Source organism: Chanodichthys erythropterus, chromosome 4 (genome assembly GCF_024489055.1).
Source record: "Chanodichthys erythropterus isolate Z2021 chromosome 4, ASM2448905v1, whole genome shotgun sequence".
NCBI classification, from domain to species: Eukaryota; Metazoa; Chordata; class Actinopteri; order Cypriniformes; family Xenocyprididae; genus Chanodichthys; species Chanodichthys erythropterus.
In genome coordinates, this window is record NC_090224.1 from 23,888,723 (window position 1) to 23,914,469 (window position 25,747).

General features: G+C 36.4%; 1 protein-coding gene across 1 annotated transcript; it reads left to right on the forward strand.

Annotated features, from left to right (window-relative positions):
- The first annotated feature begins 2,051 nt into the window (after positions 1–2,051).
- On the forward strand, positions 2,052–24,584 carry kcnk3a (potassium channel, subfamily K, member 3a). The gene is made up of 2 exons (XM_067384611.1): positions 2,052–2,334; positions 23,704–24,584. The coding sequence occupies exons 1-2, from the start codon at positions 2,052–2,054 to the stop codon at positions 24,582–24,584; spliced, it is 1,164 nt and encodes a 387-aa protein (XP_067240712.1).
- Positions 24,585–25,747: the final 1,163 nt, after the last annotated feature.

A 25,747-nucleotide genomic window follows, 5' to 3' on the forward strand; every position in this document is an offset into this window, starting at 1 on the left:
TATTGATCAACAAGCATCAATGGAATTTCTGTAAGCATTGTCATTTTTAAAATGATATGGTGTGGTGTACAAAATTAGGACATTTTTGGTAGATTAGACTGTTTAATGCAATTTTCATGTGATAATTGAGCATATGAAATACTAGAAAACAATCAAGAACAATTTTCTTCTATGCAAAATTACAATAGTTATATAATATTGTTAAGTCTGTGGCCCAACAACTGCTTTAACCAGCTCAATCAAGGTCTACCAGCTTGATTTCAGCCCCACAACCTGGTAGTCCATCTAAATCAGCTTGGACCAGTTCAAGACCAGAAACAGAGGACTACATAATGGAATACATATAACAGCATTACATAATCAGGATACAAAAATCCAGTAACTGTAATTCGTTACAGTTACGTCAAAAAATGCAGTAATCAGATTACTGTTACATTTTGAAAAAAGGGGGAATACTATCAGGATTACAATGGTTTCATTTAAAACTAAATAAATCATTATTTTTGCCATATTAAGCACTGCTTGCCTGCTGGTGCATGCACAAATAACACCCGTCTACAATCTCCTCAGACGCACATTGAATCACTGCTGCTAGTTGAAACGATGCTGCCCGCGGGGAAAAACGCTTTCAATTCATCAAAATTTCACTGCTATTTTGTTTTCAAAGAATAAAATGCAAACAACATGACTGCTATGAAAGCTATGAAAACACTTTCTTTATCAAAGGACTAAAAAATAATCTGTGATACCATAATGTAGCCACTAGATGTCTGAATAGCCCTTTATATATATATATATATATATATATATATATATATATATATATATATATATATATAAATATAAGCAAAATACTCATGAACAGAAATGTTTGATCCGAGCTTGTTCAGTTTGTTTATGATCTTAAGTCACTTTTATAAGCCTATTTTTAAGTTCTAAATAATGATAATAATATTGCAAGATAATTTATCAGATTAAAATATTTCTATTGTTGAGACCCATTCAAAAGTATAGCATGTGTAACATTCAAAAACTTGCAAAAATTGAAAAGAAATGATTAAAATTAAATTTAAAAATGCAATTTATTTACAATAAAGCTGACCTCTTGCAGTAAAGTTGACCCCTTTCTTTCTTTATATATGTGACCTTGAAGTAATCCAAAAGTAATCAGATTACATTACTTTCATATTGTGGTACTTGGATTACATTACTGAATACTTTTTTTATGAAGTAATTTGTAACTGTAACGGAATAATTTTTTTAAGTAACCCTCCCAAGCCTGACCAGAAGTGACCAGCATGTTGTAGGAAAACCACTTAACCTCATATAGCACAGCTACAATCCAGATATCAGGAGATGTCCTGAAAAAAACTGTTGTATGATACGGTTCCTAATGCTTGTTATACAAATCCATCAGAACAGTTTTAAAAGCTTTGCCTAAAGCTACTGTCTCACTTCTTCTAACATGTTAGTCCTTAAAAAGATCCTGTAAATAAAATTGTTTAGCAGTTTGTGCTAAAGGATTTTTCTTGTACTCTTTGTGAGATCAGTTGTTGAAGCTTGATCACCTCCACTATGATGTCATGCAAATGTTTTTTTTTTTTTTTTTTGATGAATGATGAATCTCTGATGAATCTCATTTGTCCCACTTTACCTGATGTATGGAACCCACCCTCTATAATGTAGCCTATATATATATATATATATATATATATATATATATATATATATATATATATATATATATATATATATATATAGGCTAAGAAAAGCAAAATAAATAATGAATAAAAAGCTACAATAGGATTTGCTTTGGAAATCATCTATCTGAAGGGGCCCCTTTAAAATCTCTTTATAAATGAACTGTCTGCTTTGTACCACTGGGAGGTTATGAAGATGAAACAAGGCTGAGATCTGTTGACTCAACAGGCACATGTGCACCCGTGGTGCTGAAGGAACAGCTCAGTGAGCCCCGTCGCAATGAAACAGCCCGGTGCTTCCTCATCATCGTCAGTCCTCAAAGTTTGTGGCTCATTTCATTCGCTCTGACCATGAAGAGACAAAACATCAGGACCCTCGTGTTAATCATCTGCACTTTCACTTATTTGCTCGTCGGAGCGGCTGTTTTTGACGCTTTAGAGTCCAAGATGGAGATCACCCAAAAGAAGATCTTGGACGATCGAAAGCGAGAGCTCATGGACAAGTACAACTTGAGCAAAGTCAATTTTGACGAGCTGGAGCGGGTCGTGCTGCAGCTGAAGCCGCATAAGGCTGGAGTCCAGTGGAGATTCGCTGGCTCCTTTTATTTCGCCATCACGGTTATCACCACTATAGGTATGTCAGACCGTCAAATCTCGTCTCCATCAACTTATTTTGTTCATAAAACTTTTCATAGCTGTCATTTTGCTCAGGTTCCCCATACAAGACTGACCAAATATGCGTTATGGGCATAATAAATCATAAATGAATTTTAGGTCGCCCATGTTGTAGCTACACTGATATGTTTCATCTGCAGGATCCGTGAGCAAAGATATGTGAATTTGACTTGTAAAAAATAGGCTATTTTTATACATTTCGTGTATAATAATAGCTAATAATAATAATAAAAACACATCACGTGTTTTGTTATTTTGCTATAATCCAACATGTAAATTACAGTATTATAAATCATAGTAAATATAATAAATCACAGTAACAGCCTTGTAAATCATAATGAGAGAATTTAAAATACACCGTGGTGGTAAATCCAGTTTAAGATGCTAGCTGACATGCGAACTTCTAGCTAAGATGGTCATTAGCTGCTCAAACTCGCTCTTAATTAATTGGTCATTAGCGGTGTGTGGTTACTGGCAGTTATGGTCCAGTCACGAAATTAGCTGGTCTAAAATGGTCGTTAGTTGGTCTGAGCTGGTCTAAGCTGGTCATTAGCTTTCTAAAGCTGGTATATCATTGTGGACCAGCAACAAATCATCTACCAGCTGGCCATACTAGCTTAAGGGGCAACACTGATTTTTAGGTTGCTGGTCAAGCAGCTAATGACTGTCTTGCACCATCTAATGACCAGCTGCTAGGACCCGACTACTATGTTCCAAAACACTGCAACCAGCTTAAACTGGATTTTCCAGCAGAGACTTGGATAGTTTATGTGTACTTAAACTTACACAGCCTTCAGAAAAAGTCATAGATTTCCCGGAGGCGTTGAGACATCTGTGGTTTAGCTTGACAGTGACTTGGCAGTGTACTGTGTGTGTGTGACACTGGACAGCTCTTGAAGAATCAAATACTTAGTAGCCAAAATAACTGGGAGGTCTTTTAATTCATCCAAAGATCAACAGACCATGTTCAGTGACCAACCTTCATCTGTCAGTGTCTCAGCGTCTCAGCAATAGGAAATGGGTAGCTGACGTTGACATGTCGAGCAGTGACAGCACTGTCCTATAGTGTGACCTGCTGCACTTCATCTAAAATTACATTAAACATTTATTTCTAATTCTTGTATATTACAGTTGCTTATTTATGGACTCATTAAATATTTGTACTACATGTATTAAAGAGAACTAAATGTATGGCACCACAACAGACTTGTGTACATAGATACATACATACATAAATGGGGACATCCCCTATACATTGTATTATATATGTATATGTAATACATACTGTACATATACTTTTTAAACTTAAAAATTCCCGTTCCACTACCCAAATGAACATTTTCATTAAATATTGTCCTCTTTGTCTTTTTAAATCAAAGTTGACCTTGTGCCTAATTGTACTGGATGTCTGTAGTGCACTTCAAATCGTATATATTAAAAAAAGAAAAAAATGTGCTTGCTGATAAAAATATTAATTGAATAAAAGGACACAAGTGTACTTAAAGAGAATAAACTTTTATGAATGTTTCTTAACACACTTAAGTACAGTTTTAAAAGTGCACTTTGTAATAATGTCAAATTAGAAGGTTTATTTAAAGTGCTATTTTAAATAGCTAATTATTTTTATTAAATTAAATAGCTGATTATTTTTGTTGTGCTTTAGTACTTGTTTTGATGTGCTGACTAGAATACTTAAATCATATTAAGTAGCCTACTTGATTAAAATTTGCCCTGTAATCTGTTATTCAATATCACATATAAAGTTAATATATTTGAATTGCACTTTAACCATATTTCAAAGACAATAGAAATAATTATGAAATTACATAAAGGCATACTTAAGTCCTACTTAAGTGGGTCACAAAAGAACTCTCAGCTAAATATTAATGTAAACAATAACACATATTTATTTAATTGGAATTAACATGCAATGAAGTATCCTGAACACATTACATTCACTTAAGTATAAAGTATTTTATTTCCGTAATAAGTACTTTTTTTAAAAGTATGCTAAAGTATACTTCTTTTGCACAATGGTTCTTATAGATACAGCTCAGATCATTATGTAAGACCTCTAAATCATATTAATTCTCAATCCCATTTTAGGATCCACAAAAACTCAATTAATGTTTCCATTGTCATGTATGCTGCATTTCCTCTTATCAGACACATCCATGGTCAGATCTGTTTCATGTATCTGCTATAGATCAGGTTACCGTGTACACTTGCCATGAGTAATCTAATCATCAGTTGAGCAATCAGCCTGACAGCACCTTATTGTCAATGCAGGACACTCTGTAAACAAGGAACTGTTTACTATCTGCGGTCTGTGGTATCAGCTTAGTACATTGAGCTAACCTGATCCATTAGTCTAGTGGAAGAAGTTCGTGCTGCAAGTTTCAGCCCTTTATCAAACAGAACCGTAACCATAGTTATTGAGAAAGACATGTCCCCCCGAATATGAGTGGTCAAATGATATCTTGAATATTTGGTTACATTATTCATGCCAACAGAATATTTTTGTTTGCATGGTGACCAGATCGATTGATTTAAAGATAGGAAGCTTTTATAGCAAGTGACTCATTCACAAATAAATCTATAGATCATTTAAACGTTTTTAAAGCTTTTCAAAATGCGGCCTGAACTTTGAATATTCCAAAAAACTCAAAAAGCTTCAGCTGATGAATTTACCACATTTAGGAACTAACTTAAAATAAATATAAAATGAGGAAATTATTGTTTTATTATTGACATTGAACATCTGTTGATAACGATAGCAATTTGTGATGTAAATCAGTTAAGGATGGTCCAGCTGATTAAATAGTTGTCCTATAACCAATTAGTCATTTAGTGAGGTTGACTTTTTTAGAATTTTGAATTATTTATAGTTTTGATATTTGTAGTGGCTTTGCTGTCATTAGGTTTTCTGAAAGTATACTAGTAAATTAAGCTGTTAAACCTGAAAAATACTCAAGCAAAGTACACGAACTCAGACATCTCTTGCTACGCACACTTAATTTTGTTCCGAACATTTTGTTCCATAATGTCCCAAGCTAAATGGGCATGCTGTTATTCTAGCATTATGCTAAACTATTACACCAAGCAGTTAACTTGCAAAATATAAGCTAACTTGAAAAACATATTGTAAAAACATCAATTAAATAACCCAGACTCATCAGAAAAAAAAAAAAAAAAAGTGCCAGTGGCAACATTTCTGCAACATGAAATGAAATTGCTTCCTGCATATTTTGCGACACTTTCAATGTCCAGTGAGTGGCGTTAAAAGCACATTCATTTTCTTTAGAAATAGATGAAAGTGAATTATTGTACGTATTTGCAGCAGTTCAGTAAAGTAAAACACTAAAAGGTTAAAGGGTTAGTTCACCCAAAAATGAAAATTCTGTAATTTTTTACTCACCCTCATGCCGTTCCACACCCGTAAGACCTTCATTAATCTTTGGAACATAAAGGCTCCTTGAGGCCTTCATAGGGAGTAATGTCACTTCCTCTGTCAAGATCCATAAAGGTACTAAAAACACATCTAAATAAACGTGAGTACAGTTGTTCACTATTAATATTATAAACCGACGAGAATATTTTTGGTGCGGAAAAAAAACTAAATAACGACTTATTTAGTGATGACCGATTTCAAAACACTGATTCAGGAAGCATCGGAGCATTATGAATCAGTGTATCGAATCATGAATCGGATCGCGGTTCAAACCCGCCAAACGGCTGAAATCACGTGACTTTGGTGCTCCGAACTGCAGATTCGATACACAGATTCACTGTGCTCCGAAGCTTCCTGAAGCATTGTTTTGAAATTGGCCATTACTAAATAAGTCGTTTTTTTTTTTTTTTTTTCCGCACCAAAAATATTCTCGTCACTTTTTAATATTAATATTAAACCACTGTACTCACATGAACTGATTTAGATGTGTTTTTAGTACCTTTATGGATCTTGACAGAGGAAGTGGCATTACTCCCTATGAAGGCCTCATGGAGCCATCGGATTTGAACTAAAATATCTTAATTTGTGTTCCGAAGATTAATGAAGGTCTTACTGGTGTGGAACGGCATAAGGGTGAGTAATAAATGACAGTATTTTCATTTTTGTGTGAACTAACCCTTTAATGCTCTATCGCAATGGCAAATAATGTACCTCCTACACCTACACTAAACCCTTCTCTAAAACTAACCGATAATGTTAACAAAAGCAAATGTGAGATAAAAACACATTTCTTGGAGCAACCATGCCATTTTAACTTGCTTCTACCATTTTTGAGCTCTTTTATCGTGACTCTTGTTTTATAGGTTTCGCACTCAAGCGTTCCTCATCACAAGTGCAGTGTCAGTATCAGGGGAGCTACTGAACAAGTTTATTGTCAGAAAAGCCATACATACAAAGATGATAATTTGAAGCAAACATCAAAATGTATTAGTTTGCAAATCATGCACTTAGGTAAAAGTGTATTGAGGCCATAAAATAGTACGTGAATGGAACCACACAAAAAAGTGGTTACGTTTCTTAATTGATAATCTGCCCCGGTTATTATTATTTGTGAGAAAAGGTATAAAAATTGTTGGTGTTTTACTGCCACTGTTTTCATTTCAGCTGGAAACTGCAGTTAAAGGGATACTCCACCGTTTTTTCATATTAAACTATGTTATTCTCTTAACTAAGACGAGTTGATACATACCTCTCTCGTCTCAGTGCGTGCTCTGTCTTGCGGCGAAACTTTGTTAGCACTTAGCTTAGCCCAGTTCATTCTATCGGTCTTTGTCAGGTGACGTCACACTCGTGAAAACCGAAGTGCATTATGGGTGTCGCCGCCATTTGTGAGGTATCCAAACAATCTCTGTATCAGTGCAGAGTTGTTTCTTCTTTGGCTTCTTTTCATTGTAAAAATGGCACACTTTTGTTGTGTGAAAAGCTGCAATAATATGACCCACAATAGAAAATGTCAAAAACTTTACTACGAGATTAGATTTAGTCGGTTTCCTACTTGAAAAAAGGCTGCACGGAGAGTATGTTGAGGCAGTAACAGAGGCACCGGATCGCATGGGTTGCCGCGGTGAGACGCAAAACATCACTTTCGTCAAGATATCTCCATTCACGTATGCTTGCTCTCTACATTTTCACAAAGGTGAGTTAGAGATTTCTTTTTTCTAAAGTAGCAAACGTTATAGCAACGCATTGTTTTGGATTGTATGTGCTATGAAACAATATTCAATTTAAACTAAATCTCTTGAATATGTCTACATTTTTTTTTTTTATTCTTAATTTTGCTAAGGCATTTTTATTTTATATACTTAAGGTACGACATTTTTGCTCTGTATCGATATGCTGATTCTAATTTTCTGACTACTTTTTACAGCTGTGGTCTTATGTTATGTAGCTAAAAACCTTCTGATTTCATTGCAGATCAGCCTGCTTAAAGATTATGGAGACTGACCCAAACATCCCTCCCTACATTAAGGCCACATCAGCATTAAACACAGGCTGTGTCTCAATCAGCTCCCTAGTTCAGTAGTTAGGGCACTGATCAGGAGAGCTCAGAGCTGATTGAGATGCACACACAGACACTAAGTAAGGAAAAACTATGCAGTCAGCTACTTGGGTAAAGTTGGTTTTATATTCGCACATTCAGACTTCTGATAAATTCAGACTTTCCAATAAATATGCAATAAATTAACGTTTGAGACATGATATTGACAACCGACGATTGTCAACTTACAACAATTTTCACAGTCGATCAAAATAGGCAAGTATTGTTTAATGGCATATTTACTTGTGAATGTCCAATGTAGTGTGATTAACAAGGCTATTGAATACGGATGTCCGAATGTGCGAATATAAAACCAACTTTACCCAAGTCAGTCAGCTGACACTATGGTCCATCAGGCTGGAGAAAGTGATCATCTTCACACTGAGAAGATGCAGGAGGCTGGAGGAGATGGTGATCTGCATGTTCAGAAGTAAACCGACTTGATATGTATAGGATGTCTGATGTTTGTTTTGGAGATGATGATGTTAATGTACTATACGTGTCTGCCAAACCTGGGAACCTTTATGGCGTTATTACAAATTTTTTTTTTTTTTTTTGGTGCCTCTGATTCCAGACGCAACAAATACAAATTTCAAATGCTTCTGTGAACCTTAATGTACCTCAGATTTGATCTGCCTGCACAACACTTGTTTCCCCTGAGACAGTATACAGAACATACAATGAAACTGTTGTTTCATATGTGTCATATCTATATGCAAACTTGAAGCTTTCAGCTGTATGGGCAGACAGATGATTTGCACAGAAATATGTCTCCTTTGTTTAAATACAGAGTAGCAGAGATTATTGACTGTTTTGAGATTTTCACAGAGAAACCATCCAATCTGACAGCGCATGTTTGAATCTTTTGTAGAATTGTAGTGTAAAAATGTGCTGATGCTTTATCCAGTCTTGCATGAACAATAAAGCATGTATAATTAAATTTTTCATGCTGATTTGTAGATTTATTTTATGAGTTCACAGGTATATGCACTTATAGTATTAACAGGATAATTACTAATATACACAATCTGTAAACCAGATATTTAACTTGCATGACATATCTTTGTTTTTATTATTATTAAGGCCTTTTGAAAAAAAAAAAAAGACCCATAATGTCATTGACCCAGACAGCACAGAGGTAGATGGAGGACAATAATTTACACATTATTTTGGCTCTAAAAGGTATACTATATCAGAATGTACTATAGTAAAATACACTTAAATTCTACATACATCTCTGATGATGCCTTGTTTATTGGAACAATGTTTAACGTGTTATACATTGGTTTATGTACTTAATGCAATAAAGAAAAAATTGCATGAAAAAAGGGGTAGTATTAGTTCAAAATTCTTCCTGATGACAACACTAAACCATCCTTAATCAGGCACTTATGATATACAGTTAACACGACATCATCATCATTATTGTTTACTACTGTGTTATCGCAGTCTTTCCTTCAGAATATAAATAAATCCTGTACCCAACCATTAGTGAAATGTTGTGGGTTTCGAGATATTTATAGTTTTTAAATTGTTCACTAGTATATGCGTTTATACCATAAACAAGATAGTTTACAATATTTAAGTATGATGATTTAGGTAGCAATGCGGGGTGAGCAACACTCCGACTTACTGCAGTCAGTTCGTACAGATCTATGTTATGAATGGATGAAAATTTCTCCAAATAACGGTTCCTGGCATCTTTGATGAGTTTATCGCGATATGACATTTTAACTTTTTTCTTGTGCTTCTTCATTTTTGCGAGTTATTTGCTTGTTATCTCAACTCGTGTAATCTCTTTCATTCTCACAGTCAGCAGGGATACCACAAATATGGCACCGCGGTGACGTCACACACAACAAAATCACGTGTCTGACAAAGACCGATAGGGGCCAAGCAGAGAAGCTACCAAACACCTCCACGTTTTCCCTATTTAAATACAGTTACTCAAGTAGTGTAACTCGACCTAGGACGGTGACACAAAACAAAACGTTGCGCTTTTCTAAGCGTGTAAAATGGATGACTATATTGTATGGCGGAATACCACAGCAAGTGCTCGGGAGCACTTTGACTTGGCGCAGTAATATCTTCACCCCGCTCCCTCTCCTGTAAATGACGGAAATAAGCAAAAGACGGAATGTTCGTGAATTTGAATTTTTCAGTGTAAGTCAATGGGACTTTTTTGGCCGCTTTTTCGTCCGCTGTGCGAACATCGTTGGTCCGATCGCTTATAAAAGTATATCTCTGCGGAACAAAAGAGGGGCGTCTCCCAATTTTGGGGTGTTTTCTAACTGAGAGAGGTGTTTATAACGATCCAACCAAAAAAGTACGGAAGCCGGGATATGCGTTTTTTTTTTAAAGTACGAAAGGCCATTCATTATTATTTTATTTTTTGTCTTGTTTTCTTATTATTACAACTACTTTTTTAATGTTTTAGATCCCGAGAAACATTTATGTCGAGATAATGAAAAATAAATAAAATATTGCTGCATGCTTGACTTCCGTAACAGGGAAATTATGCGTTTTTCCCGAGTGCCTGTCTAGATATATTGAAACATTTTACTATAATACATTCATTTATTTTGAAAAGTATGAACTATTTTACAGGACCTGTAGCTTGTAGCTCGAGAGGGCGAAATATATGATTTATGCAAGTTTTATTAGCCTCTTCCGTTTTTAGTTATTTATTTATTTTATTATTATTATTTTGCATAAACTAGCCTACGAATTATAATGACACGGTATGTAATTTTGTCACAATGGCTATATATTTTACACAGACAAATAGTCATTTGTCTGAACTTATCCAATCGGCATCATTTGGTTGGACATGGGATGTAAAAATACTATAGTAACTGATAGTAAATAGTGTTTTTGAACCAGTATATTGTAGTATACTGTATATTATAGTATTTACAACACTTTGTTAATTATTGCTACAGCATATGCTGTAGTACTTTAGTTTATACTACAGTTAACTGCTCTCTATGACTGTAACTGAATATTGGCATGTAGATGTCTTCAGGCCAGGACTCTAATAAAACATGTGAAGTTTGGAACAACTTCCTGTTTCATGGAGAAACATTGAATTTTGTCAGGCCGTCACGGACACGCCCTTCAGCGACAATTCAAGATCTTCACAATTTAACATTGCAAATGGCTTTAGATTAGACCGGCAAAATATGGCGTTGATCTGATTAAAGTTCTAGGAGGAGTTAAAGTTAAAGTACAATGTCTGGAAATGGCAAAAACTGCAAAAATTTTGCAGAGAAAATTCAAAATATCTCACTTCCTGTTGGGTTTTCAGATTTTGCTCCCAGGGACTTTTTTGTTGGTATTGGGCTGTTCATGTGTCTACCAAATTTAATACTTGTATTTTAAACGTAGTGCGAAGGGTGATTAGTTGAAATTTTATAGGTGGCGCTATCGAGCCATTTTGCCACACCTAATTCTGAAACCCATATCAGACGTACATTTTCACCACGTCTGATGTGTGCGAAAACTTTCATGAGTTTTCGAACATGTTTAGGCCCTCAATTGTGATTCATTTCAATGAAGAAGAATATTTGACTAAGCAATTACAATAGGGTCCTCACACCTTCGGTGCTCGGGCCCTAAAAAACATCATAAAGTGATTGTGTAGTACTTCTAATTAAGTAATGAATCAAGTATCCAATAGGAATTGGGTGAACCTGAAATCAGCCTAATAATACAGGACTTGAAGATTGTGTATTCAACTGTTCAACCAACCCACTGATTATAACAATATGCAACTAAAAGATTTTCAAAATATTGGTTGACACATCACTAATATCAATAGCAGAATTCTTGACGTAATTTGCTGAGAGAAAATATCAGTTGTTCAGCACAGATTCTGAGGGACTTTTAATTCCAGAATGTTGATGTGAAAGATGTGGGATCAATACAGTTCCAGGGTCCGGCGACAGTACAGCAGGACACGAGCCCCTCTTCTGTCCTCCTCTGCAGGGAAGGAGTGTTTTGGATGGAAAGAATGTGAACAGAAAAAATAAATACCCTCCTGGCCAGCAGAGCAGCAGGTCATACATCAGTCGGAATCTGTGGCTTTTTGCACTTTATACATTTCGGATGACTTTTCACATAGAGAATCTGTTGATCAGCTTGACAACTCTTAATGTCCCAACTGATGTTTCAAAGAGACAATGAAGGTACCAAGAAGGCCTTTTATTTGCTGCATTTTTTATATGCAACTTTACCCAAAGCATATTTACAGATCACCAGCCACCTGGACAGATTTTTTTTATGACACCTATGGTGCTAAAACACATAAAGAAAGTTATATCGAGATTACAACATGCAATGCACTGAATTTCCTGCCTTAATACAAACAGAAAAAATCATTATTTCCTGATATCATGTACAATATATAGTGTACCTCTAAACGGAGATAAAATTTTTATAACTAATTGACTTTTGCTTACAATCTAATCCATCAATATTGTATCCAAATATTTTTGTATTATGCCGTTGTCCCAGGATTGATTTTATAATACCACAGAACTCACTAGATGCACAATATTTGAATAATATGGGCCTACACATAATATCAGTAATAAAACAATATTAAAACTAAGTATTAAAGTCGTTATGAAATCAAAATGGACAATTCTTATTTTTTATGGAATATTGAAGTATTTATTAAAAATAATTTATCTGTGCACATACATTTTTAAAAGACATTTTTTTTTCTTGTTTGAGAAGTCCTTTCATTAGGATATACATCACAATAGGGAAGTAAAGACTATCCTAACTTCTGTTTCATGCCGACTTTAATTTAAAAAAAAAAAAAAATATATATATATATATATAAATGCTAATGTTAATTGATATAAATTATGATTTAAATGGAACATATTACTGCTTTGGATGAGATATTTAAGATAAAAATATCTGAAAAAGAGATGTTTAAGCACTTTAAGAGTAGAAACACTTGTCCTTGTGAGGTTGTTGGCATGACTTTGTACAGTGCAAGATGCTTACGTATACTGTATATGTGGATACATTTTCACAAAGTGACACATGGCCAGTTGCCCAGTAGTGACAGCATCGCCTTGCATGGACAGTCACCGTAATTAAAGACCCCCAGCAATTCTGAATACAAACAAAGCTGTGATCTTATATTGCTCTAACCTTAAATATATTACCCTACTACAACATGTGTTGTCATATTATATTATATTATATTATATTATATTATATTATATTATATTATATTATATTATATTATATTATATTATATTATATTATATTATATTATATTGTTCATATTCTGTGTGGTGGTTAGTTTGCAGCAGTGTAGCTAATGCATCATCTTTTATGTCAGATTCTTACATTTAATCAATAAAGTCAAAATAAGACACTATATGGATGTTTCCAATCAAATAAAATCAGTATCAACAAACATCTATCTTTGCAATGCAGAGGTGCCATAGAAGTTGCATCTGAAGTTGTATTTAGATGTGTTTACACAGACTGTTTAACGTAGCTCAGAGGTGATGTAAATGCATTTAACCTGCAGTTAAAAATGCATAAATAATGACAATAATAACAACATTTAAATAATAATAAATAATAACATTTTAGAAATAAAACATTTAATATTGATATATGAAATGATTTTAAAACCGATAAGATAATTTAAATATGAAACTAAAACTCCTGTAGGTGGCAAATCACTATTAATGAGTGAGCCATTTAGTCATTCATTCAACTGTTTAGTTCAAATGGTTGATTATTTCAGGAATGAAGCATTTTACTTTCTTAATGAGTGAGTCATTGAATCATTAAATCAACTGATTTGTTCAATAGGACAGATTCATTCAGTAACGAAACATCGCCGTGGATGTGTCCAAAATATCCCCTATACTCTCATTCTCTAATCCTTATATTAATCCACTAATATAGTCCACTTGAAAGAGTGAATGAAAACAAGTGAATTCAGTGAAAACAGTTGTGCTGTGGCTATTTTGATTGGCAAAATAAAGCAAAAACAATATGCAATATTGTTTCTAAAATGAAAGTCACTTTATATTTAGATCTTGTTTATTAAACTGTTAAGCTATGTTATAAAATCAGTATCACATTTGCAATCGTACTGATATTTGGGGGTAAAAACTATATCATAGACAAATACTAATACAGGGGCATTTTTACAGCATTTTATAGTGGACTAGTCTAACCTATACATAAAAGGCAACATCACACAGTAGGATGTACACATGTAACATGACTTGTCTGTACAAAAAAAAATTAATAACATTTAAAATAATGTTTATAAATCAAATATAATTTTGTAAATTGCATTAATAAGCGCAGATCACACACAGAGTACTTTTTTGCATTTAAAAAACATAAGATGCAGTAGAATGGGAAAATCCCCACAAAGTCTCGAGACATGCTTTTTAACCCTTTGACGCGTACGATCACACCGATGTGATCAGTCTTGGCTGGTCCCTGGAGCGTACGATCACACCAGTGTGATTAGAACGTTCAGCGCATCACATGATCAACTGCCAAATTCAAATGCGCTTGCACGCTTTGGCTGGTGCCATGCCAGCGCCGGACACACTCAGCATTTTTCATATCACAAATATGCAGTGTTTTCAACCACATAATGTTTATTTTAGGTTTCAGACATTTAAATACAGATGCGTACTAGCAATACAGTACATTTAGAGTTAGTTCACCGACTCACTTACTTTCATGAAAATCCAACAGATCCGATTCTCTGTGCGGCACAAACTAACATGGCGGCGCCCATCGTGCATATAGCTTAACTAACGCAATTGTTATAAAGGTGTTTAAACAGCAAAACACATCCACTTGCACGTATTTGAATATCGGAATATCAGATATTTCATGCTATAGTTAATAAATTTGTGAATATTTTGAATAAAAAAGGAAAAATGAAATAAAAGCAGACCATCAGTCATACAGTGCTGCAGTGTGTTACGTGACTAGCAATGACGCGTCAACATGGAAACAAAGTGACACATTCTAAATAACGGTCACCTTAAACACTCATGCTGAGGGCTCAGCCTGTATATTTTAAACTTACGTGCGAAAGGGTTAAAAGTCGAACTTTACATGGCTTTCTAAACATGTGATGCGAGTGCAGCGGTCAAAGATGTCCATCTAGTGCTTGTTTACATAGAAAAGCAGTGCAGAAAATGCGTTCTGTATGAACGGCTTGGTTGTGGTTTTGATGTAACCAAGATCTTCTCCACATTGAGGTTCTCTATTTCCACAATGTTTTGAACAGTGCAGCAGCGCCGCATCAAGTTGGTTAAACTGGATAGGCTAAGAAAAACATTGAAATGCAACAATGAAATACAACATTATCATCACATCTCTGACACACACCTAAAATTTGAATGCACTGTTTTTGCATTCAAATGACAAATATTTAAAATTCAAAATTTTATTTGAGAGCCTTATCGTTGACAGTCTAGATGTGTTTTTGTTTGTTTTTTGCAAAGTGAGGGACACACTAAAACAACAATTTTTGTTGATACAAAAATTGCAGGTTCAAACAACTATTATTGTAGATGATATATATCGAACAACCTTACTGTCATAGGTGGCTGTGTAACAAATCCAACAAAGATGAGATGCGTGACGCAGAATGAATGAAGATACCCTTTAATGAACACCAAGAATAAACTATACATAAACATTAATGCAATATAATGAACAGAGGAAAACTGAGGTCTTAAATACACAAGGAATTATAATCAACAGAACAAGAAACAGGTGCGTAAATAATCAGAAACCATGACAACTAACTATGAACTACAACTAAGGCAAATTGTGACAGGGAAATCGAAACAGAGCATGACAATGAAACTAAACATGACATGATAATGAAACTAAGAACTAAACATGAACGTGGCACCCGCTCAACTTCATGTTAAAATCAGAATAAAACAAAGCATGAGACATTTGGAAAAGGACATGAATAAGACAAGTTGGAAAACATATATATTATCTATAGATAAATTATATATTTCATAATTATACAAATATGAAGCACAATACAGTATACACTATCGTTCAAAGAATTTATACTTACTCAGCTCAGCAAGGATGCATTAAATTGATCAAACATGACACTAAAGACTTACAAATTCAGCTTTGCATCACAGGAATAAATTACATTTTTAAAATATATTAAAATAGAAAACAGTTACTTTAAATTTTAACAACATTTCACAATATTACTGTTTTTACTTAATTTTTGATCAAATAAATACAACATTGGTGAGCATAAGAGACATGGATTTATGTAAATATATTCAAAAAAATATTTTTAAAAATTTAAATGCATTAATACCATATTTAATTTTTTTTTTTTTTTTTTTTTTTAAATCAGTCATTTATAATCAAGTAACCAAATGATTTTCATGTAAAATAAAAAAATGAATAGCATTATATAATCACACAACTCTACAGCACTGGTTCTCATTTTTCAAGAAGATATTAAATATTAAAAGTGACAGCAGTGGGACATCTGACTAGAGTCACTGCTAGAGTTACATATAGCCTACTAAACAATACTGCTCAGCACATGTGCACACATACCAACAACTACAAGACACAACATTAAAAATTAGCATTTATATATATATATGTGTGTGTAAACATATGTAAACATATGGGTCTGTAATTCTGCATATGTCCTGCAACATGTGGAGAGTCCTATAAACCAGTTTTATGCGTGCCATATGATAAACTGGTTATTAATAATTTCATTAATCCTAGATGTAGGGCTGGTGAGCTGACAATGATGTAATTCTAATAAAGGTGAGATGCATCCCAGATCAGCCTTTGATCTGCCTTTAACAACCCCCCCCCCCCACCCCCAAAACACACACACACACACACACACATACACATACAGGGACATATGTGTTAAATTTTGTCCCTCAATACTTATTATTATCATCCCTTACTAATGTTTGTTCCTTAAAGTGTTTTACATTGTGATTTAACCAGTGGCAAACATCTTTAATCCTTTATTTCAAACCATCCCATCCCCCAACACCACACACTCACACTCTCACACCTTCTCTAAGTATTTAATCCCCAACCCCTTTATAATATGTGTTCAACTACTGAATGGATTTGCACTGACTGCAGCACATTTGATGATAAGGTGAAATAATAATTCAGAAAAAAAAGAGTTATTTTAGGAGATGTAAGCTGAATGAATGGAGAGAAGCAGAGACATGAAATGAGCTCTAAACAGCAGCCTGTATGTGCAGATGGCTCGACTGAGCCCTTTCAAAGAAATAATTCATGCTGCTTCTATAATAAGAGCAACTGGACTCCATCATAGTGCAATGCAAATACAATTACAGATAGTCATTATGAGCATAAGCAATATGAATCTCAATTAAAGAACCTCAACAGGTGCAGGGAAATTATAGATAATGTACCGTCTCAGGTTACGCCTGTAACCATGGTTCCCTGAGATGGTGAACAAGACACTGTATCATGGAGTTGACGCTATGGTAATGCTCGTTGTGAGCAGGTTTCTGTAGCATGTGTGTTACATGCCAATCAGTCAGGTGATGTCACAGCTGCGCCAGCAAGGGTATATAAGGGCACCTAGAGAGGATGTTGTGTCTTCAGGCAAGCCTGAAGTATGGCAATGCGATGCAGTGTCTCATTCCCCTTTTCAGGGAACCATGGTTACAGGCATAACCTGAAATGTTTGCCTTTTGAACTTTTTTTCATGGAGTTGATGCTATGGGAATGAAATACCACTACTCTATACTGAACAATTGCCTACTTACTGTGCTTGTCAACTGTCCAGGAGGTTAACTGTAGCCAAGTAATTGCCATGCAGTGCACACATGACCAAGAACAAGATAGCCTGAGCTTACGCCCACAGCTGAATCTCTGTCAAGACTCAAACTCGTGTTGCCGCGGCCATCCATTCAAAGGAGATACCTGCTCCAATTGAGAACAGCGTTTAGCATTCTGTCCACAGGACCACGCAGGTGAAAAAAGTACACTTCTATAATGTACTTAAAGATCAAATATACTATAAGTGATATCTAAATATATTTTTTAAATACAGAGATAGTATTTAATTTAATAATTAATAATTAATAATAATAATTAATAACATTTTAGTTCATATTTCATGGTGTCTCAAAATAGCACAGTTGAATACATTTAGATGTTCTTAAGATTATCTTAAGAAGTACTAAAGAATAATTTTTAGTATATTAAGTCCAAAATTAGTGCACAAAAAAAAAGAGCACTTTAAGTACATTATAGAAGTGTACTTTTTTCAGCTGGACAGGAGAACTGTATACTTTACCTAAGAATATAGCAATGTTTTTTCACACCGAAGAATCACGCCACTGAACCCCTAGGGAAACGCACTACCCGAAATTGGGTGTCCTAGAAAATAGTCAACATCAAAACGTCTGACTATAACCTCCAGTGTGAACTGAAGGAGCTTCTTAGCGGGCAGAATGGACCTTGCAAACCAAGGAAAACATACTATCATGGTCCCCCACTATGTCTGCACTTCTCACCTCCAGGTATAGACTAGAGGGGCGACAAAGTGAAGGGCCAGCCCATTACTCCAATATGAGTGTGATTTGACAAGAAGCAGATTAATGCTTCTCAGCCCCATGCCACCGAAGGACACAGAAGAGGAGGTGGGAGGTATTGACGTGATCGCAGATGGAGCACATCCTAGTGCCAGGGAGGGAAGGATGACCAATGAGGTTGTGGGACACAATTTGCGTTATTTGCCATCATCCACATTTATCACAACATAACTGTTATAGAGGAAGCATATTGCTACCACCTCCACATTGTCGGCACAATAACAGACAGAAAGAGGTGCAGGATGCAAGCAGTGTAATTGCCCGTCTTTCTTCTTTCTGCCCATATGAAATATGAAAGATGCTGAAACTGCCTAACGCCTAATATCGACTCCATATGCAAGTACTGGAACAGGCAAAAAATAAAAAGGTCACGTGTTACCGTGTCGCCCATCCTGAATTCATTTTTATGATGGATTTTACATGAGGCTTTACACCGGACTTTTGGAATTTCGTCATCCATGTCTGGAGAGGTGAATATTCGTACAGGAGGGAGTAACTCCACCTCAACCCTCGTTTCACTCATGTGAAGTGTGAGTTAATCAGGCAAATTCTCCTTTAATCCCAGACTAATGCAGTTCCCCCCTGGTGAACACACACCCCATGAAAAATCCCAATATTAATCTCCTGCAGGGAGAGCACTTCTCATCCCTGGAAGATATTTCACACTCTCCTGTACCGAGATGTACCATTTGAACGCCACTGAATTAAACCCTCGACTCCTTGAACTACTGGACCACTATCTCGACAGCAGTACCAAAAAGTCCGGAAGGCAACACTGGGGCATCAAGAAGAAAAGCTTGCTCTTTGTCCTTTAGCCCCAAGAGGTTAAGCCAAAGATGTCCCTCCATGTCTACCAAAGCAGCGATGGAGCAGACCAGAATGCTTAGTGGTCTGGAGGGCAAGATCTGATGCTCTGCATCGTCCTGGGGAACTCCCTCACCCAAATCAAAAGGTTGGCTTGATAAGCCTGTAGCACCGACATGGTGTTCAGGGCTCTTCTGCTCTGGCCCGCCACAACATATGCCTTGCCCACGAGCCTTGATGTCATTTGGCACAGTTTTGATGGCAAGGCTGGAGCCTTCTATGAGGACGCTGCACCTTCATGAGGCATCCTCGCATATCCGTGTTCAGCCAGCCCCCTAATGTTAGCGTAACTGGTTACTAGTGGGGTGTGAACACCCGCCGAGAATGGTTTATCCCACAACCTCATAAAATCATCATGGAGATCAGGGATAAAGAGAAGGCTCACCAGTGTGGGATGCCTATGACTGGCAAAGAATCAACCAAATGGTTTGGGGCAATTTTCTCTTTCTCCACAGACCAATCTAGCTTTAACATTGCTGTGGCATGGGGCATTACGTTGACCGGATCCTCATATGTGGGGGTGAGGGAGGAGGCAGGCTCACTCAACATCTGCTTCAACTAACACGTCTAGTTCCTCAGAACTAAACCGGGCCAATCGTATGCTCTTTGCCAGATCGGAAGAAGCTGCCAAGAAGGCTTCTGTATCTGGCATGAGAACTGAGAAGCTAGCAGGTGATGCCTGAGAAAAGGGTTAAATCCCTCTCTAGCTCATCTGCTAACTTCATCTACAACCCCTACGATCGCAATTGCTGGGCTGCCTCTGCAGCTGCGGGACCTGATCCACGGGGCGTAGATGCCTGGCTCCCATATCCATTGAAAAGAGCCAGGCGAGAGTGGAGATTGCTCACTGTGAAGCAGTCATAGTAAGAACAACCAGCCCCCTTGAGGGCTGAACGAGTGTGCTCTGCTCCAAGACACATAACACACAACTCATGAAGATCGCCGGGTGTTATGTATCTTTGACACAGCAGCACACACTTTCTGAATGACTTGCTGGATATTTTCTTTTTCTACTCCTAGCCACAAACAAATACACATGGGTTCACACATATGGCGTGCAAACAAACGGCTTCTGAAGACAAAGAAGATGCCCATATATAGGTGCCCATATATACCACATGTGCACGTGACGTTATCTGACCATGGTAGCCAATCAAGATTGGCATGTTGCACACGTTCAGACACCGGTTCAAATTACCATAGCATCAACTCCATGACACAGTGTTGAGTTCCACTTCGAAAGGGAACTACAGTGCCCTTTCATCATATTCAACATGAATATTTTGCACAAACAAGAATCTGAATTTGAACATTGGATTCCTATGGAGCAATTCACATACATCCTTTAAAAACCAATTGTGTCAAAACAAGGGAGTAATGAGTAACCAAGGAAACTAAACTAGTTATTAACCAAATTAATTGTCTCACGCAAGGATCATAGCTTGCGTCTGCATTGCAAAATAAGGATAGCCATTCAAGACCTGACAGATTTCAGTTTTTAAGCACAAACACACAGACCCTATATTCCTCAAATTAAATCTAAACACACATGAAAATACAAATAATGAACTGTATTAAAACCTCCTTACTAATTATTCTGTTAAATATTACAAATATACCTTAAGGATTTAATCACACTTTTAGTATTGTTTTTGCTGCTAGTATTTGATGGTTCCATCAGCAAATGAGTTTAGTTAAGCTTATATTAATCATTATTAATTAATATTCATAATGGTGTTTTAGTTATTTCATTTTTACCCCTCAATTTTTGGATACAGTTGTATCCATCACACTGAAAATAATGAACATGTAGAATATTTTTTTATGCAACAATGGTCTATTAATAAAATCCAAGTTGTATTTATTTTAGATTACACTGCAAAATAATGTACATGGAAGACCTCTCTATCTATAATACTCCTTTAATTTGCCTGTTCTAATGATTTAGTAAATTTTTCTACAGTTGTTATACTGTGAATGAGCTTGTCACTGTGGTAATTCCTTAAAAGAACATTTCAAGCTTAACATGATTTACTCTAGGACTTGGTTGTGGTTGATCTAGTTCTTAGATCAACATCCTTGTCACATTGTGTGCATCTTCAGTGGAAGTATAAATATTTGTACTAGCAGCCTTATTACGTACAGTACATTGTTATATAAATGGGATGAAGCTTGAGTATCAAAGTTTTACCGAAGCTACAAAATAAAAAATAAATATCCAATATCTAGTGGTGAATATGTACATTCCCATATCTTGCATATCTTGAGTGCTAAGTGTGCTTAGGATGCAGCGGACTACTACTGTCTGACATTCTTTACTGGGACTGTGAGCACCACTCCACCACTGCGATCCAGATATATCCAGATGCGTGTACCTGGATATATACGTAGTTATAACACATTATTTGATCATCATTTGCTGCCATGATAAATAAAACTGTACAAAAATATCTCCTGATAAAGCCTACTTTCTGTGGGCATGTTTATAGGTAAATTATGGTGAAAAACATTCCTAAAGAGCTATTTATTTGCAAATTAAACCCAGATGTTTTTTTGACTGTTTTGATTTCTTTCCTCAACTGTGTAAGTGAATGCATTTTGTCTACTGTGAGAGGATAAATAGATGTACAGTATGAAAACACTTCAACACTGAACTGACTTGAGCCATGAAATGACACTATTGTCTCCTGTAGAGTTGCTTTAAGTTTAATTGAATATGTTTCATAATTGATGTTCTTTGCAACATTGACACTTTTTGGAACGAAATTGAATCAACACTGAACTAAATTGAGCTGAATAATTACAATATCGTCTTCTGTTGAGCTGCTTTATACAGTAGCTGAATTTAATTTGTTTCATAATTGACGAACTTTGCAACGCCATTATTGAACCGAATTCAGTCGACAATAAATTGAGCTAAATAATTGGTCTAAGTAATGATATCTTCTGTACTTTTTCATAATTGATTAATTTTGCAACAATAACACTGTTATTTTCCTGTGTATCACTGTAAATCTGCTTTGTATTGCAAGCACTATATAACTAAAATGTGACTTGACTGCAAAGTGAGTGCAAATGATGGAAAATGTAAAAACAGGCAGAATGCAAATGCAATTAAATATCCAATAACAACCCATACGATAAATAATGATAATAAAAAAACACATTATTTTTCTCATATTTTTCATTAGTTGCAGCACCTCTCTTCCCAGTCTGTCAGTAACGCTCTGGGGTGCGTTTCCCGAACAATGATGTAACTCGCTGCTGAACTTCCATAGTACGATACATCGTTGAACAAATCAACTACCTAGTCACGACTGTTTCCCGAAACTGTATTATCGCAAACCTCGCCATTCAACCACGTTGGTGAATGACGTCACGCAGATGGTGGAGTAATAACTTCTTTAAATGAATCCGTTTGAGATCGAATTAATGCTAGAATTTCTGCTATAAATTACAGACATGGCATTAGAGGACTAATTCTCAAGTTATTTTGCTTTATTTCCAGATTAAATCAAATGCTTGTTCTTACGTACTAGAGCACGTACACACATGCACACTCTCCAAAAACTGTGCTTTAAATCTCTTGACAAACTAAAATACATAAATGACACTTGTATATATTCTAAATAAATACTTAATGTCAGCTTGCTTATTTTGCACAAGATAACGATTTATTAAGTCCACATGTCATAAAAACAAGAAACTATGCTTCTAACTACATCTCGAGAGCTGTCGTTTCAACCACACAAGTTTGCGATTTGCGAATGTTCATTTGAACAACGGTTTTGGGAAAGTCCAAATTGTTGAACTATGTAAGTAACGATGGAACATGCAATGTTAGTTGGCTAACGATGCTTTTGGGAAACACACCCCTGTTTAGTTCTCTATGAAGCCCCTCCTTCCAAAAAGCACATTGACTCTGATTGGGTGGCTGGATCAGTGTGTTGTGATTGGCCAATGGCTTCAAGCATGTTTTGGAAATTACCATAACCTCAAGTTTCAGTACACTACAAACGTAATTCAACCAGTCCTCTTCCCTTTTTTGTTTACCTTGGGTGGGAATTATTTCAGTGAGAAATATTGTGATGTGAAACTCCCTTCGGAGTGACTTTGCTCAAACAACATTACACACTATAAAAAGTTGAAAATGTAAAAAATAATAGATCCTCTTTAAAGACAAATTTTGCTCACATTATTTAAAAACAAATTGTGTTAAAAATGAGCTATGTTCATTCTATTTTCTAGGATATGGTCATGCGGCTCCCAGCACGGATGGTGGGAAGGTGTTCTGCATGTTCTACGCTCTCCTGGGGATCCCCCTCACACTGGTGATGTTCCAAAGTCTGGGTGAACGCATCAACACCTTCGTCAAGTACCTGCTGCACCGTCTCAAAAAGTGTCTTGGCCTTCGGCACACCGAGGTCTCCATGGCCAACATGGTGTGCATTGGCTTAATATCCTGCATGAGCACGCTGTGTGTAGGAGCAGCGGCCTTCTCCCGCTATGAGGACTGGAGCTTCTTTCACGCGTACTATTACTGTTTCATAACGCTCACCACCATTGGTTTTGGGGACTACGTGGCCCTGCAGAAGGATAATGCGTTACAAAACAACCCCCAGTACGTAGCGTTTAGCTTCATGTACATCCTCACAGGCCTCACGGTCATCGGCGCCTTCCTGAACCTGGTGGTTCTGCGTTTCATGACTATGAATGCCGAGGACGAACGTCGTGATGCCGAACAGCGTACGTTGCTGTCCCGCAGCAGACAGACTGGCGGCGCCGGAACCATGTCCGACCCGCCGTCCTCGTCTGGCGCGGCCCATGGAGGAGGGTCCGGGAAAGGGTTGTGTAACGTCTACGCAGAAGTGCTGCATTTCCAGTCCATGTGCTCTTGTCTCTGGTACAAAAGCCAGGAGAAGATGCGCTACTCAATTCCCATGATTATATCTCACGATCTGTCCACTTCGGACACATACATGGAGCACAGCGAGACCTCCGACGCCCTCCACTCTAACGGCTGCGTGTGCAGTGCCTTGCAGGAGCACTCCGCCACCAGTTCAGTGTACACGGGCCTGCTCAGCCCAGCACATTACCATAGACTCTCCAAACGCCGCAGCTCCATCTAGAGGGCTGGAGGATGTATTGCATGTGATTCTCTTTCGCCTTACAAAACCAACCACTGTTATACTTGGGGTTGAAAAACCGCTGCTTCTAAGCTGCTCGGATCCTCTGTCAGTCGAATATATGTAATGTAGTGATAGACGGGGAAGGGCGGCCTGTCAGCAGGTGCTGCTTGAGGACCGGAGACATAGAAGCGTGCAATAAAAACAGGGTAAAGGCCTGTATTTTTTGAAGTACACTTTGAGGTTCTTGAGAAAAGGCAAAACATAAACTCCTAGCTCTTCACTGAGCTCAATGGTAAATGGAAACAAATGCTGGTCTTTCAAAACCAACAAGTCCCAAAGTGTCAGGATTTTGATTTGAATAGACAGTTCTTGTGATGCAGCCATTTCAACAGTGAATATTATCTTTGCAGGAGTTATGAAATAATCATACTAATTAAAACAAATTAAAAATAAAATATATATTTAAAAAGAGAACTTGGCTAATAATGAGCATAGACCTTAGTCAGGTTGGCACAATATTTAATTTCTGACAGGAATAGAGTGCTACAGTGATGGCATGTTTGTAGGCCAACCCAGAAGTAATAGGATTTTTCCATTGTCTTTTGGATTATTGCAGAAAATAAGCTCTGTGACCAACAGTTCACAATTCTTAAACGTTTGGTTCATCAAGATAATCTTCACAAATGAACACAGCTTTTTTGAAGTGTAAATTCAATCGTTAGAAGTAAAATCTAAATGTAGGCTATAATTGTACTGCCCCACAGTGGCATGGCTTCAGCATCACCAACACAAAGCTTCCGACAACTCTTTCAGTCTCTCTTTAAAAAATATTTTACCTGAAAGTTTGAGTTAGAATAGTTTGCAATTACAAAACACAACGAGGCTGTGAAAGCGGAGTAGTGAGTAGATTTGCTTATCTGTTTGGCGCAATGATATTCAGTGCCCCCGACAACCTCTGTAGTCCCATTTAGCCACTTTTTAGCAGAAGTAAAAGCTTTAAAAAAGGGTATTACTCAAGTAAATTATGTCGTAGAATTAAACATGGAAATATATTGTGCTTATGTTCACCACAGATGTTATTTCAGCAAAAACCCATTGACTTCAGTATGATGTTACTAGAAGTGCTAAAATGTTAACTTGTTTCCGAGATTTAGCCTACAAAA

Bases quoted from the DNA above. Each gene is read 5' to 3' on its own strand.
- kcnk3a (XM_067384611.1), top strand. From the start codon at position 2,052: ATGAAGAGACAAAACATCAGGACCCTCGTGTTAATCATCTGCACTTTC. The intron at 2,335-23,703 runs GTATGTCAGACC...TCTATTTTCTAG, and splicing joins CACGGTTATCACCACTATAG to GATATGGTCATGCGGCTCCC.